Consider the following 14069-nt stretch of genomic DNA (forward strand, 5'->3'; position numbering starts at 1 on the left):
CGTAATATTTTTTGAAACTGGTTAGCTTCGCTGAGCGCACAGTCTGAAAACAGCTACCCAGCAACAAGTAAAAACAACAACAAAAAAAAATCCACCTACCATTTCCAAAGCTCGCTGATTAACTGCTCATATTCAATTTGTTTAATCTGTATAAAAAGTGAAGTGTAAAAATGTGAACTCGCCTTTTTTTTTTTTTTTTTTTTTTTTTAATGGAGATTTCTGTGCCGGACTATTTCTTGGTCAGGACATGTAACTTCCTGGAGTCTCCTCTGTTGCCGGGCAACTGCTCCAGACCAAGAAATAGTCGGCAATTACTCATTTTCACACTTTGGCATTTGTACGTGTTAATTAGTGATCCGAGAGGTGCTTGGTAGGCACAACGTGTTACACTCGGACAGCACGAGGCTAGCCGTTTCCCGTCTGCGCGCCAAGGTGCGTCAGCAGGTTGCTCGCTTCAGCTTCAGGATTTGGTTCAGAGAAACAAGAGTGGCACTGATCTTCTCATCTAAATATCGGCAAGAGAGCGAAAAAGTATATTTCGCAAAATGTCAAACTTTTCCTTTTGAGGGTTTTAGCATCTCAATAGAAATCAATAGCTTATCGAAGGAGATTTCGCCGGAGAACTTTGGACGCGAGCGACGTCAGCAGGCATGCAGAGGTGGAGATAATGACTCAAACATGTAATCTCATCTGGTTTGTAAATGAAAACAGCAACTAGTTGCATAAAATCTGAAAGCAATCAGATTAGTTGCTGCTTAGTTGGCTGCCGATGATAGCGTAATCGCGTGGTGTTAATTTTGCACTCTTGTCTGCCTTACAGTGAAGTTGGCGTGCTGCTACTTCATCTAGCTGACAGTGCCTTTAATGAGAGTGAGAGCAGCACCCGGTGTCAGGAGAACAATCCAGAGGAATTAGAAGGAACAGCTCGGCTGATGTTCTCTGTTTGTGTCTCTGGGCCCTGGGAGAATCCCATTGACTCCGCTGCTCATTAGACGCTGGCTTTGTCAGACCAAAATAAAATAGATATTAAGCAGTGAGACGGGGAGCGCTGCCATGAATGTTTAATTGGGTGCTCTGTGTGTTTCTCTCTTCATACAATTACCTCAAGGGGGTGTAACGCAGTGTGTGTGTGTGTGTGTGTACATTCTTGCCCGATGACGTGCGGATTTTGTGTGTGTGTGTGTGTGTGTGTGTGTGTGTGTGTGTGTGTGTGTGTGTGTGTGTGTGTGTGTGTGTGTGTGTGTGTGTGTGTGTGTGTGTGTGTGTGTGTGTGTGTGTGAGAGCAGGTCTAGGTTTCATGTCGGTATATGTGGATATCTGAAGTGGCCCCCTTCCATCTCGGAGCGTCATCGTTCCCCAGCTCCTGACACCTCTCGCTGGGGAGATCGAGCTGCGGCGTCAGCCTCATTAAGGTTCCACTGTCTGGCTAATGAATCGATTGTGTGGTATCAGTGCTCCTGGCTGGCACTCCCACAGTGCCGCTCCACGCCTCCTCTGGGGGCCTCCCTTCCACTGAGCTCTTAATCAGGAAACAGGCCTAATTACCCTGCCCCCCCCTCCTCCTCCCGCCCCCTCCTCGTCCTCCTCTTCCTCGCTTTCATTTCTCTTCCTTCCGCTCTCTCTCTCCTCCTCCTTCCCCCCCTCGTCTTTCTCCTCCCAACTTTATCTTTATGCTCCACCGCCCTCTTCCTTTGTCCTTCTTATCTTGCTGCTTCCGACTCTGCCTCTCTCTCTGCTATCATGCCTCATCCTTGGGCTAAAAGGGGAAGGGGGGAGGGTGGGAGGAGGAGGGGAGGGGGCATCTGGGAGCTTCTGCAGTAGCTTAAATCACAGCAAAAAGGGGGGAGATGTTTTAAGGGTGAGGGTCAGGAGGACTGAGACGGCAGTGCCGCTGTTGCTGATGTAATGAGGCTCAGGAGTGGTTGGCGGGGCAACTAGTTGCCCGTCCCCGACAACCTTCTCCTCCCCCACAAAAAAAAAAAATCTCCATCCTGTCTCTTCCTATCTCGTCCAGGCCCTCAGTAAACCACCTCGTACACCGTGGCCTTCTTGTCCCCGGAGCCCGTCACTATGTACTTGTCGTCCGGGGAGACGTCACAGCTCAGCACAGACGAGGACTCCTTGGACTGGGAGGGCGCCAGAGACGCGGACACAACCCAGGGACAGAAGAGAGAAAGACGTGATGACGGATGGATGGAGACGGACGGAGAGAAACAAACACAAAGAGAGAGATGTTAGAAAAGACATGACTCATCACTTAATACTCAATCATACGAGACATATTTGCATTTCAAAAGAGTTGGCAATTATTTCCAAACAGACAACTCCACAGCTCCGGGATGCTGACTCATTCGTCTGCTTCGATGCGAGACGCACGGCTTTTTTTTTTTTTTTCTCTCTCTGGTTGAGACGCTGCCTCATTAACCGCAGGTATCAGCACCACGAGCAGCACGGAGGCTGACCGGAAAAATGCACAATCCTTCCTTTTAGCCCCCTCCGTGTCTGAACGCCAGACCTGGGCACCTGGCTTTAGATGATCTAAAGCTACTTCTACTCCCTCCTCCTCCTCCTCCTCCTCCTCCATCATCATTTATCTTCCTTCCTCCCCTCCCAGCCTCTTCTCCTCCTCTCTCTCCATCCTCTTAGGCTGCCCCTTCTCTCATGTCGACTCCTCCTCCTCCTCTGTAAACCCCTCTACCCTCTCCTCCCCTCCTTCCTGCTACAGGCACAGCGGGGCTGTCAATCATCAAGGCACTGGAGAGAGGCCATTTCACACAGGAACCCTCATACTATGGCGAGATAGCGGGAGGGGGGGCTCAGGAGGGGGAGGGGGTGCAATGACAGGCTAAAGGATGAGTTTGAAAAAGAGGAAAGTAAAACACACATAGAAGAACAGAGAGAAACTTGGAGAGTAAAACCTTCTCCTGAAACCGAGTGACTCAACACAGTCTAACATTAACATGTTTCTGATGCAATTTGTTTTCCGGATGTCAGCGATACTTTTTATATCGTCTGTTTTGTGTTTATTTGATTCCATTTTTAAGTTCTTCACTCGTGTAACGGTTATGTGAGACTGCCTGAAGGTGGGTGAAGTGTGTAAACACAAGGGACAAAGATGGAAATAAGTCCGGGACTTCATTTTTCTCTTCTTGAAAAAGTCAAATAAGTTCTATTTCGATATTATTAATACACGTTTATCATCATCAAAATAAATCTAAATTGCAAACATTCAGTATGGTAAATTAGCACAAAAAAAAAAAAATATCCCACCAAACCAAATTATACATGAAAAAGAGAAGTACCTGACCTAGTGGACAGCAAATTGCCCTTTAACAAGCCGAGCACATTAACACGTCTGACCACTCGAGTTGACAAAAAGCTGTGAAAAGAAATGAGATACTGATGAACGCAGCCAGAACATCGAACCAGGCAGACAAACCCAGAGACCAAGAGGAGACTGACGTTTATACTCTGTAATCTGCAAATTATTTTCTCCACTGAATGCAGCAAATATAAAGACTTAAGACAAAAAAAAAGCTTGTTTTGATTAAAAACATGTAGCTGCAAGTCATTAGAGAAGACCGAAGAGACCACGTCTTTGTTCCAGGGTTTTACGTCATCTATAAACAACATTGATTATTTTCAGATAATGTGGCCATTCGGGTTTTTGTTTTTTTGATTAACTGATTAATCGTTGGTTCTGTAAAATGATATGAAATAGCGGGGAAAAAAAGCAACATCGCGTTTTTTTTAAAACCCCAAATGATCCAAATATTTATTTTGTCTGACCAACGCGAGCCAGGACGACAGATTATTTGGCTTTTTTTTGTGTGAAAAACAACTTCAATGATGATCATTTATCCAAACTGTGACTGATTATTTTTCTTTTGATCAGCTAATCCATGAATTAGGGTTTCCACTATCTATCACATCAGCTCCACATGAAAACCTGCCAAGAAGCGCCCTGCCAACGACGTATTAGCACAACATTAACCTAGAAAACCTACAGAAAACCAAAACGAAAAGCGCCTGACATACTGGAAGGAAATGACCAAAAACAAAACGCAAACCTTCGTGGTGTGAACGCAGGCTGGACAATCAAACAGGAGAATAAGAAACCTGATGATAAGTCTGTGTTCTCAATGTATTCTGAAAGCGTAGCCAGAGCATCAATTCCTCACTTAGTGCACAAAATGTATTGATTTAAGAAAACAATTCTGATGCGATCTCATTGCACAACAGAAAATAAACCTCTCTAAATTTAGGAGTTGCTGCTGCAACATTAAGGGAACTGAAGACTCCTGAGACCAGTCCATCGTTCATCTGGTTTCTGTTCATCTACATAGTGATACGCTTTTTGACATTTATAATTTTCCCCTAGTGAAAATGTTGAATAAAAACAAGAATGAAATTGAGAGAAGAGAAAACGAGAGACACCCCACAGACCAGCCAAAGGGCAGGAATGAATTTTAGCAAGAGAGGAGCGAGGGGAATTGCAAAAGAAAGAAAGAAAGAATAAGGACAATGAAGAAAGGAAAGGACAGTGGTAAACAAAAAGACAAGGTCAAAGAAGAAAGTGAGGGTAGAGGTACAAGCAGGTTAGGAGACAAAGATAAAAATGAGCAAGCACAGAGGGAGAAAGGACAACAATAAACGGAGACAAGGGGAGAGACCGAGGAAAAAAACAGGATCAAGAGAGGAGTGAGGCTTTAGAGTAGCAAGGAGACGGAAATGAGAAAGGACAGCGCTAAACCGGAGAGGAGAAAGAGGAGCGAGAGCAGCTCTGTATAACACGGTGACAGGAGGGAGCTGTTTGGCAGGAGGAACGTTTGGCATTTGGATAACAAAGCAAGATAGCCAGCATTCTCCTTTCAGTCCACAAGGAGAGACAGGAGCCGCCAGCCCTGCTGCCCACTGTAGCTTACAGGAATATGACAGCCACGCTGCTTTACAGTCGCACAAACACACACACAAAATGCTCAGCTTAAATGTACCGTACCTTCATCTCCCCTCTCTAACTTTAGTCACACCCTGATGTTCTGGCTCAGCTAAAAATATTACACCCCTGCATATTCATGTTTCAACATTTCCTCCAATGGAGCAACTGCACAGGATGGAAATATGCCGTTTGGTGTGTGTGTGTGTGTGTGTGTGTGTGTGTGTGTGTGTGTGTGTGTGTGTGTGTGTGTGTGTGTGTGTGTGTGTGTGTGTGTGTGTGTGTGTGTGTGTGTGTGTGTCAGTCATCACCCTCTGATAAACCTCCACAAGTCACCTTGGATCAACAAATCTGGATTAAAAAAAAAAAAAGTATTCTCTTTTTCTCTCTTTTGCCTCGAGGAGTCAGGACATGTGAGTATGTATCACAGGGGGGGTTTAAGGACATGAAGCAGAGATAGTCTCAACAGCACTATTCATATTGATAAACAGATGACTTAGCAGCCCCAGCAAGCACAAATCAACCCAGTATCACGGCAAAGTGTGCAATACAGCCATCGCTACACTAGTTTGTCTGTGTGACGCTTGATGTCACCTTCATTGCGAGAGGAAAACGCATGTCATGAACATCATGCGACGCAGGAGATGAGACGAAATTCAAAGGCAGTGACGCCTTGAGGAGACCGGTGGGTGAAAGACATAAGTCACGGATCGTTTAAGTCCATCAACCATGGACTGTGCAGGAGGACAGGGTTCAAGTCCAGGTGAGGGTGACATGGATGCCTTTAAAGCAATGTCATTTTGATGGGTAATAGGAAGCACAGGATTTATACACGTTTTTGTTTTCCTTAACCACAGGTTATTTGATGCCTCTTGAGTATAGACCGTATATAAAAGTAGACATAGCATCAGGGTCTGAAAAGTGAGGCCAACGCAGAAGTGCCTGAAACTGCAATACCACCGAGGGCCACTAGGGGTTGGTTAAAAAAATTCTCATATTATAAAATCATTAAAAAAAAATTCTGCAAGTTATGATCAAATATGGTCATTGAGTAAATACACTCCTTCTGATCAGTGCTCTGGTGGTCTCTCGGAAAATAATTCCATCATTAATCAGATATTACGGCCTCAAAGAGCGATATATTTATGAGCGTGTCTGGTTTGATTGACAGGCCTGCAGTGCAGTCAGATTTCTGCTATTAGTAGGTGGGGAATATTGTCAGAATCACCACTCGCAACTCTCCAGCTCATCCAAATATGGTAATTTCTGACTCCAAAAAAACTCAAGACTTCAAAATGGCAAGTCACACACCAATGGATAACGTCACGGCCATGATACCGACTCGCTGTTTTCAAGTGGCCTGGCAGGTGTATTACATGTTTCGGTGTTGCACATACACATATAGTTATATATACACAATATATACCTAAACATTTGCATATATGAATGTGTATATTCTGTATATAGAACCTAAATATCCTCAGAGCACATGCTCATCTCTCACCTGGAAAATACTAGCTCCATATGGTGTCCTCCATGCATTCAACAGATTGTCTTTTCCTGTGCTCACGAACCACTTTCCTGAAATATCACAGACACACACACACAGTACAACATGTTAAACAAAGAAAAGGGAGTGATGGACACTGCATGCAAAGTGTGTGAAGAGGACTTGTGCAGGTCAGTGCCTGCAAATATGCCAGAAACATTTAAGAACCAATACAAGTATGTAGGTTTGTGTTTGTACCGCAGTAGGCGAACTTGAGGGAGAGGACGCAGCTCTCGTGAAGGTGCAGCTGGTACTTGTCGGGTTTGGAGACGTGCAGTACTTCCACGTTACTGCTCTCCATTCCCACAGCTAGCCACTCGCCTGTCGGACAGTAGCCCAGGGAGAAGATCTGGAGATGGTGGGGGAAGGAAACGGAGGAATGAAAGGGAAGGTGAATGAAGCAGAAGGCAAAAAGAGAGAGGGAAAAAAAACCCCACAAGGTGGGATCGCAGGAGGGGCAGACAGCAAGGGTGCAGAAATGAAAACAAAGGTGTGAGGGAAAGGAGAATGAGGGAGGAAAGAAGATAAAGTTGATGAAAGAAGGACAACGGATGAAAGCGGGGGGGGGGGGGGGGGCAGATGAAGGAGTTAAGTAGAAATGAAGGAATGTACAATATCAAAGAGAAGAGATAAAGATGATGAGTGGGAACAGGAAAGAGGAAAGATGGTGGAAAGTTAAGAAAAATGACAGAGTGGAATGACGTAAACAAATTAAATATAGAGTGAATAAATAGAGAGACGGTGGGAGAGAAAAAAGAGAACAGCAAAAGAGTGAAGGAAAGTGTCAGATGTAGAGAGACGGAAAGTGAGAGAGAAAGTCATTACACGGTGGATCGAAACTCATTTGACAACAGTGGTCAACTCTATAGTCCTGTTGTGACAGAGAAGAGTGAATGGGAGACAGAGTGTGTGTGTGTGTGTGTGTGTGTGTGTGTGTGTGTGTGTGTAAACCTGGATGGTGAAATCATGTTGGTGTTTGCGGGAATGTGTGCTGGTGTAAATACAGACCAGGCGAGGTCATGGTGTGTGTATTTGTGCTGCGTATGTTTACTCTTGGTGATTTCTGCTGTGGATGTGAAGCTTCTGCAACCCTGTAAGTACTGTATCTCTATTTACTTTGGTGTGTCTGTTTACCGTGTGCGAGTCCCTGTGAGATGAAATGAACTGTATGTCACCACGCGTGTACTCGAGAGTGTGTGAAGTTCCTACTTGTGTGTGTGTGTGTGTGTGTGTGTGTGTGCGAGGTGAAGTCGTGTTGCTGCAGCTGGCGTCCCTCTCGGAGGTCCCAGCAGCGGACCGTGTTGTCGAGCCCTCCGGTCCAGAGCTTGGTGCCGTCGTTGGAGATGTCGATGCAGCTCGCACCGTCTGTGTGGCCCTGGAACTGCCTGCAGGAGGAGACACACGGAAGCTTCAGAGACACACAAAAACCCACCACCATGCAAATACAAAAACATCGAAGACTCAGTTTCCTGCGTATTTTTTTGTTTTGTTTCTTCTTTTCTGTTGGGGGTGTCTGGCTGAATATATTTTATCCCCCCCCCCCTCCCGTGGCACCTATTGCCCCCACCCCTCCCACACCTGATCCTCTTTTCTCTCTTATTTCCTCCCCTCAGCCTCACCACAGTGCTCCCTCCCCTTATTCCTCAGTTCTGCTTTCTTTTACCTTGTCAAAACCTGTCTGTTTTTATCTCATCCATATCCCCTATGACTAGTTTATCCCCCCCCCCTTTTTCACCTGACCAAGGGGTTAGTTGAGGAAGTCCCAGACTGCAACAATGCCCCCTCCCCCCTCCCTCCCATATTTTATGGGCTGTCTTTTTTTTTTTTTTTTCCCTCTTCTCCTTTCACCTGAAATTGCTGAAATGTTTCTTCCCTCACGTTCCTCCCTCTAACCTCTGTGCTCCCTCCCCAGACTACCGTCTATATGTGGAGGTAAGGAACAAAATTTATATTGCCTTTCCGCTTCCCTCTCCTCTTACCTGACCAGCGTCTGGTTGTGAAGGTCCCAGACGACGATGTTGCCGTCGCTGCAGCAGGAGAAGCAGACCTTGTTGTCGGGCGAGATGGCCAGGGCGTAGCAGGCGGGGGCGGACGACGTCAGCTCCGCCTTGATGCGCGGAGTCGGCGTGGCCAAATCCCAGATTGACAGCGTGCTGGCCTCCCCACCAACAATTAAGGTGCGTCCATCGGGGAGAATTTTACAGGAGCGAATGTAGTTATCCCTGTTCTGATTGGACAAGATGAGGACACCACTTAGGTTATGCCTGTTGTAACTGGATCAATGAGAAACAAAAACCTGCACGGGGGCTTTATAGGACAGATGGTAACACTGGGGACATTCAGAAAATGAATGTGAACTTTGATATCAGTTACCAAAAAAGGAAAGAGAGATGACAGTTAGTAAAAAAAAAAAAATCTCTTCAGTGAATATCCAAACATTTCTATGCATGGATTGATTTGTGCATGTTTGACCCATTTCTAGTTTCATTCTTCTGTGTGTGTGTGTGTGTGTGTGTGTGTGTGTGTGTGTGTGTGTGTGTGTGTGTGTGTGTGTGTGTGTGTGTGTGTGTGTGTGTGTGTGTGTGTGTGTGTGTGTGTGTGTGTGTGTGTGTGTGTGTGTGTGTGTGTGTGTGTGTGTGTGTGTGTGTGTGTGTGTGTGTGTGTTTCTCCTCCTCCGTCAAGTCTCACCAGACAGTCCAGCTGGGCCATTGGGCTCTTGCTTCCCGGCTGGCTGATGTCCCACACCTTGACGCAGCCCTTGCCTCCGGTGTAGACGTGGCGCGTCGAGGTGCTGATGGTGACGGCGCACACCACCTCTCCGTGGTTCAGGGTGTGGATCTGGCGGGCGTGACGAGGGATTCCTGTACCCAGCAGAGCGTCGGGGGGAAAGGGCACCGGCTGCATCTGACCGTCTGCGCTCACATGGAACGAGTATGCCCTGAAGGGGGAGACAAGAGGAAGAGAGGAAATATAAATCGTTACTTCAGAATGAAAGAAACCAAAAACTTGGACTAGTTGGCGCCGTGAAGTAATTGGAAGTATGGGGAAAAATGGGCCGACAACTAGACAGACAACCTGAAATCCATCCGTCAATCAATGAGCAAGAGAAAGCAGTAAGATACAGGTAACTGTAAATACACAACTCATTAATAACGACAGAGATGTCAGTGTGCAGGCTGTGAAGTCTGACGACACCATAATGGCTTTCTACCTGCGGTAATATTTGCCCGAATTCTGGCAATTATTGGGCTCACTGTAGCTGTGGGCGGGAATGCGTAATGGCAGATTGTATTACAGGGCAGAGCCAATGTGGCATTGCTAATGACTGATCAATACTGTAGCGGTTGGAAGCCAAGGCTGTTTTATGATTTCAAATTTGCACTGTGAGAATGAATTGCTACTCTGCATCAAATGACAAAAACAACAATTCCTTAGCCGGCCAAGGCAGAGGAAAACGTGAAAATGTGTCTGAGTGTGTGGTGAAATAACAGTATTTCCAGTATTCAGGGCTTCCAGGTATCACGCAGGGTTAAAGAGAGCAGCTCCAACTCATTTGGATTCCTATCCAATTCAGATAGTTCTGGATAATCACTGAGCTAGTTTTGAAGTATTTGAACTACGTATCTAATTTTCCGAGCCTAACATGACGTCATCCTGCAAAGCTTTTACACAGCTGCCCCTTTTTTTAATCAACAAATGAAAATAAAAATTGAAAGTTTAATCGCCCTGTGTAACTTAGGAAAATACAGTGTTGCAAGTATCCATACAAAATATAGACACACTAATGCTAGTAGATGTGTATTCCAATAGTAGATAAGATCCAATTTTTATTGCAAAATTGAACATAAACAGTGAGAGTGTGTATGCTTATTTGGTACAATGCCCTAGTAACAGAAACACACTGAATCATGATATTCTGATAATGACGTTTCATCCCATAATAGATCTCTGTTCATGTTGCATGCATGCATGGAGTAGATCTCAATCTGTGTATATGCAAGTGTGCTGTAAGAGTCTTAATTTACGGCTTGCCACCAGATGAACCAGGCAGAGAGGAGGACAGCCCAGGGGCCCTCAGGTGAGACCGAGAGTCATACGCCACCTGGTGGGAGAAAAAGAGTGGGCAGGTAATTAACAGCAACATAAAAGTGGAGCAGCTGATTTCTACAACATTTCCAACACAAGTTAAGACGCAATGTCTGTCTTTATCCAACCAACCCATTGGTGCAATTTAACATGATTACACAGGAAAAGAATATTCCAATATAGGAGACTGTAAAAACTGTGATTGGACTGCTCGGGCTTATAAATATGTTTTTTCCTTAGCTGGATATGATCACTCATACTAAAGACAACACGCAGCATGTAGAGGGAAGGCTAAAGCATTTCGGATCACAAAATACTGATGCGCAAAACTTTTCTTCTCTACAACTTGCTCTGTATGAAAGTGAATTAGAGCGTAAACATGATTACTTTGCGTATATAATGAAAGCACAGCACTACTACTGATAATGCAGAGCAGATTCATAGAGTTTCCAGTGCTATGACAGTCAAAAGGGTGCATCTAAACAATAAATCAAAGCTTGACAGAGAGGAATAATGTTGGCCTTTACTCACCATGGGGCTTCGGGAGTAGGCGCTGGCTGCTGCGCTGATTTGTGGGGAGAGAGTCAGAGCCCCACCGAAACCTCCTGGGCTGGCCAGTTCCCCATTCAGTCCTGCGTGGGACACCACGCCAAAATGAGCCGGGTATGAACCGGGGGGCACAGACATGGGACTGCGGAGAGCTGGGGAGGGAGGGAAAGAGGAAGGAAGGATTGAAGGATGGGAAGAAAGAGGGGGAACAATGCATAATTCACAAGCACAGACACAGTCACAAAGGGGCTGAGAAGAATGGAAAACCTTTTTTATTTGGTTTATTTTTCACAAACCAGGGACCTGTTCATTTCAACAGCGGTCTTCACTGCTGGCCACAGGCGTAAATAGCAGTTAAAAGCCTTGCTCATGAGCACCATGGTAATAGTTAGAGTCAAAGCGCTCTCACTTATTTCTAAATGGTTTTAAAGATTCAAAACACGAAAAATATCCTTTAGGCATATTTTTTGTTTAACTTTGCTTTGATCACATCAAGAGATTTTGGAACACGACAGTAAATAATCACAGCATGACAAGACAACAGTGAAAGCATAAACAAATGTGGAAATGGAAAAACTGAGGGATAAGAGGATGTATGGCATGAAGGGCAGAGGCAGACTGGGTGCAAATCCTGTCTAACTCATGACAGTTGACATAAGGGAGCCATTTGGACCGGATAATTCAATTTAAAAAAAAATTACAAATTCTAGTCGAGCAGAAAGTAAAGTAATGAGTAATGTGACTGCTTCGTGGCTACAAATGTAGAAAGAACAGTATGTGCAATGATGTAAGATTAATATAGTAATATCATGTTACATGTGTTAGCAAGCTCCTTTATGAGCAGGTATAATCTCAAAAAATTATTTTCTTTTCTGTTTTAAAACTTCAGCAGGTTTTCAGTCAGTCAGGAGAGCCTTACCAAGGGGGTCTGCACTGGTTGCTGCTTTGCTGACCAGGCGAAGGCAGGAGGTGCTGGGACCAGGAGCTCCTGGGGCACCTGGTGCTCCGGGGGTAAGGGCCTCACGGTGGGACGGGGACGGGGTGCCAGACTTGGACAACGGAGACTGGGACTTGTCCATCTGCAGAGACATCGAAAATTTAATATAATGAATAAAACACGTGGCTGATCTGCGGTGGGACCTCTAACACGTCGGATGCTGTGAAGCTCTCCTTTCTTGCACTAACCTCCAGAGTGACTCTTTTCGATCAATATCAATGAAAAAATAAGGGTTTGTCTTGGTGGTACGGGCACAGCTTTTGCAACAATGTACTTTATTAGGACATGAATTAGTTACTGTACAATAGTTATGGGTTTTATGAGCTTCACGTGGTTTGTTTTTTAACCTCAAAGCAATAGTGTAGAAGGAATAGACAACCAGAGGGTACAAAGTGGAAAATAATGATGAAAATATTCAGTATTATTAAAAATGTTAAAAAATTACAGTAACATAATAGAAAAGGGTTTTCCCAGCCAGCAGAGTGCTGCATCTCTAAGTTGCTCACTATCTATCTTACCTGTGCAGGGTCCTTGGACTTCCCTGGGGTGGGGCTGCGGGGGTTTGGGGTGGAGGGAGCCTCTCCTGTGCTCGAGGAGCCCGGGAGCTCTTTCCTTAGGGTCGGGGCCCGGTCTAACCCATTCCCATGAGGTGAATGAGGAGGGCTGCCAGCAGGAGAGTTGGGCTCCTGAAAGACATATCGAGATGAGAAAATAATTTGATGTTCATCTGATCTCATCCTTGGTGGGATATCTCCTCTATTATTATTCTAAATTAGACTTTTGCACTTCTTATACTGCCACCCATAGGAAGCAGACCTATGTGCCTTTTTCTTTAGATCCCTCAAACAAGGGAAAACATACCCGTGGATGGGATGACAAGCTGCTGTCAGACTTACCTTCATGATATTTGACAAAAAGAAAAACAAACTCAATGGGTCACTCGTTGTGACAGCAACTGTGATGACATGAAAACTGGTCAGCAGCAAAATTATAGTACATTGTAGTACGAATAAAAACATGACTAAACAAAAAGAAAATAATACAAAAAAAACCATAAAATCTGAATATATTGTGGGGCTCTGACATAAATTAATGTATGTTACCATCAGTCCCTTGTCAAATGAGTTCACGCAATGCTGATTAAGCCTATCAAACTCTCAGAATTTTACAGTGGCCCGAGTTTTTAAATCTGGTGTCTGGTGAGATGTTCCCGCCCTGCCGGAAGGATGCATACTGGGCATGCTCAATGGGCAGAGCAGGTACACCAAGGACTTCTGCCTGTCCGGCTTATGCTAACTTGAATGGGGATGAAACATTTAAAAATTGTGGCTCTTCTCGACTTTTAAAAAAAAATGTAATCTGACCAAATTCACGATACATTAATAATGATTAATTATGAATTAATACATTAAAATTAATAAATTAATAATTTTACAAGGTGTTGTCACACTCAGAACAATATATACACTGTTTTACAGCTGCTACAGTGGCCAGCCTACGATGACAGTGCGTGTCAACAGAGTTTTTGAAATCACTGTCACTGGCAGAAGGGGGACAAAAGTATAACATTAGTACTCATACAGCATTCATAGTCATCTAAAGGGACTGTTGGGGCACCTCAGACAAAAAATGGCAACTGCTGCTTTTGATAATTTATCAAATAAATGTGATAAATGTTTCTTTATGATGCTATTGTCTGTTTACAGCTGCTCCGTTTCCTCTCTATTTCATCCTTAATATTCTATGACTACTAATATTACTGTTATTTCTGCCAGAAAGACAAACTTGTATTCTCCTGTGTGGTGGCAGCTGTAAAGGCTCCTGATTCTTCAGTAATGGCTGCAACGTAAACTCCGGTGTCACCGTCAGTATTGTGATTTGTAAAGGGACTCGGGGAACATTACATGCAACACTAGAGATTGTCACTGTTGCTGGTGGGGTAGCGTATGGAC

The 14069-nt window shown here is 44.7% G+C and overlaps 1 protein-coding gene across 1 annotated transcript in view; it reads right to left on the reverse strand.

Moving 5' to 3' along the window:
• Positions 1 to 1609: 1609 nt before the first annotated feature.
• The window catches only part of tle2b (TLE family member 2, transcriptional corepressor b), a 73352-nt gene continuing 60892 nt past the window's right edge, over positions 1610 to 14069 (reverse strand). The window contains exons 11-20 of the mRNA XM_069695099.1: positions 12636 to 12803; positions 12040 to 12199; positions 11103 to 11272; positions 10511 to 10587; positions 9174 to 9423; positions 8465 to 8712; positions 7727 to 7870; positions 6684 to 6838; positions 6441 to 6517; positions 1610 to 2126 (exon numbers count right to left, since the gene is read on the reverse strand). Of these exons, the coding sequence (XP_069551200.1) occupies positions 2019 to 2126; positions 6441 to 6517; positions 6684 to 6838; positions 7727 to 7870; positions 8465 to 8712; positions 9174 to 9423; positions 10511 to 10587; positions 11103 to 11272; positions 12040 to 12199; positions 12636 to 12803 (1557 nt within the window). The 3' untranslated portion in view covers positions 1610 to 2018. The remainder of the gene's footprint in view (positions 2127 to 6440; positions 6518 to 6683; positions 6839 to 7726; positions 7871 to 8464; positions 8713 to 9173; positions 9424 to 10510; positions 10588 to 11102; positions 11273 to 12039; positions 12200 to 12635; positions 12804 to 14069) is intronic.

Source organism: Brachyistius frenatus, unplaced genomic scaffold (assembly GCF_029030835.1).
Source record: "Brachyistius frenatus isolate BFR_SWC_R1_liver_20210118 unplaced genomic scaffold, ASM2903083v1 Contig_18, whole genome shotgun sequence".
In the NCBI taxonomy this organism is placed as follows: domain Eukaryota; kingdom Metazoa; phylum Chordata; class Actinopteri; family Embiotocidae; genus Brachyistius; species Brachyistius frenatus.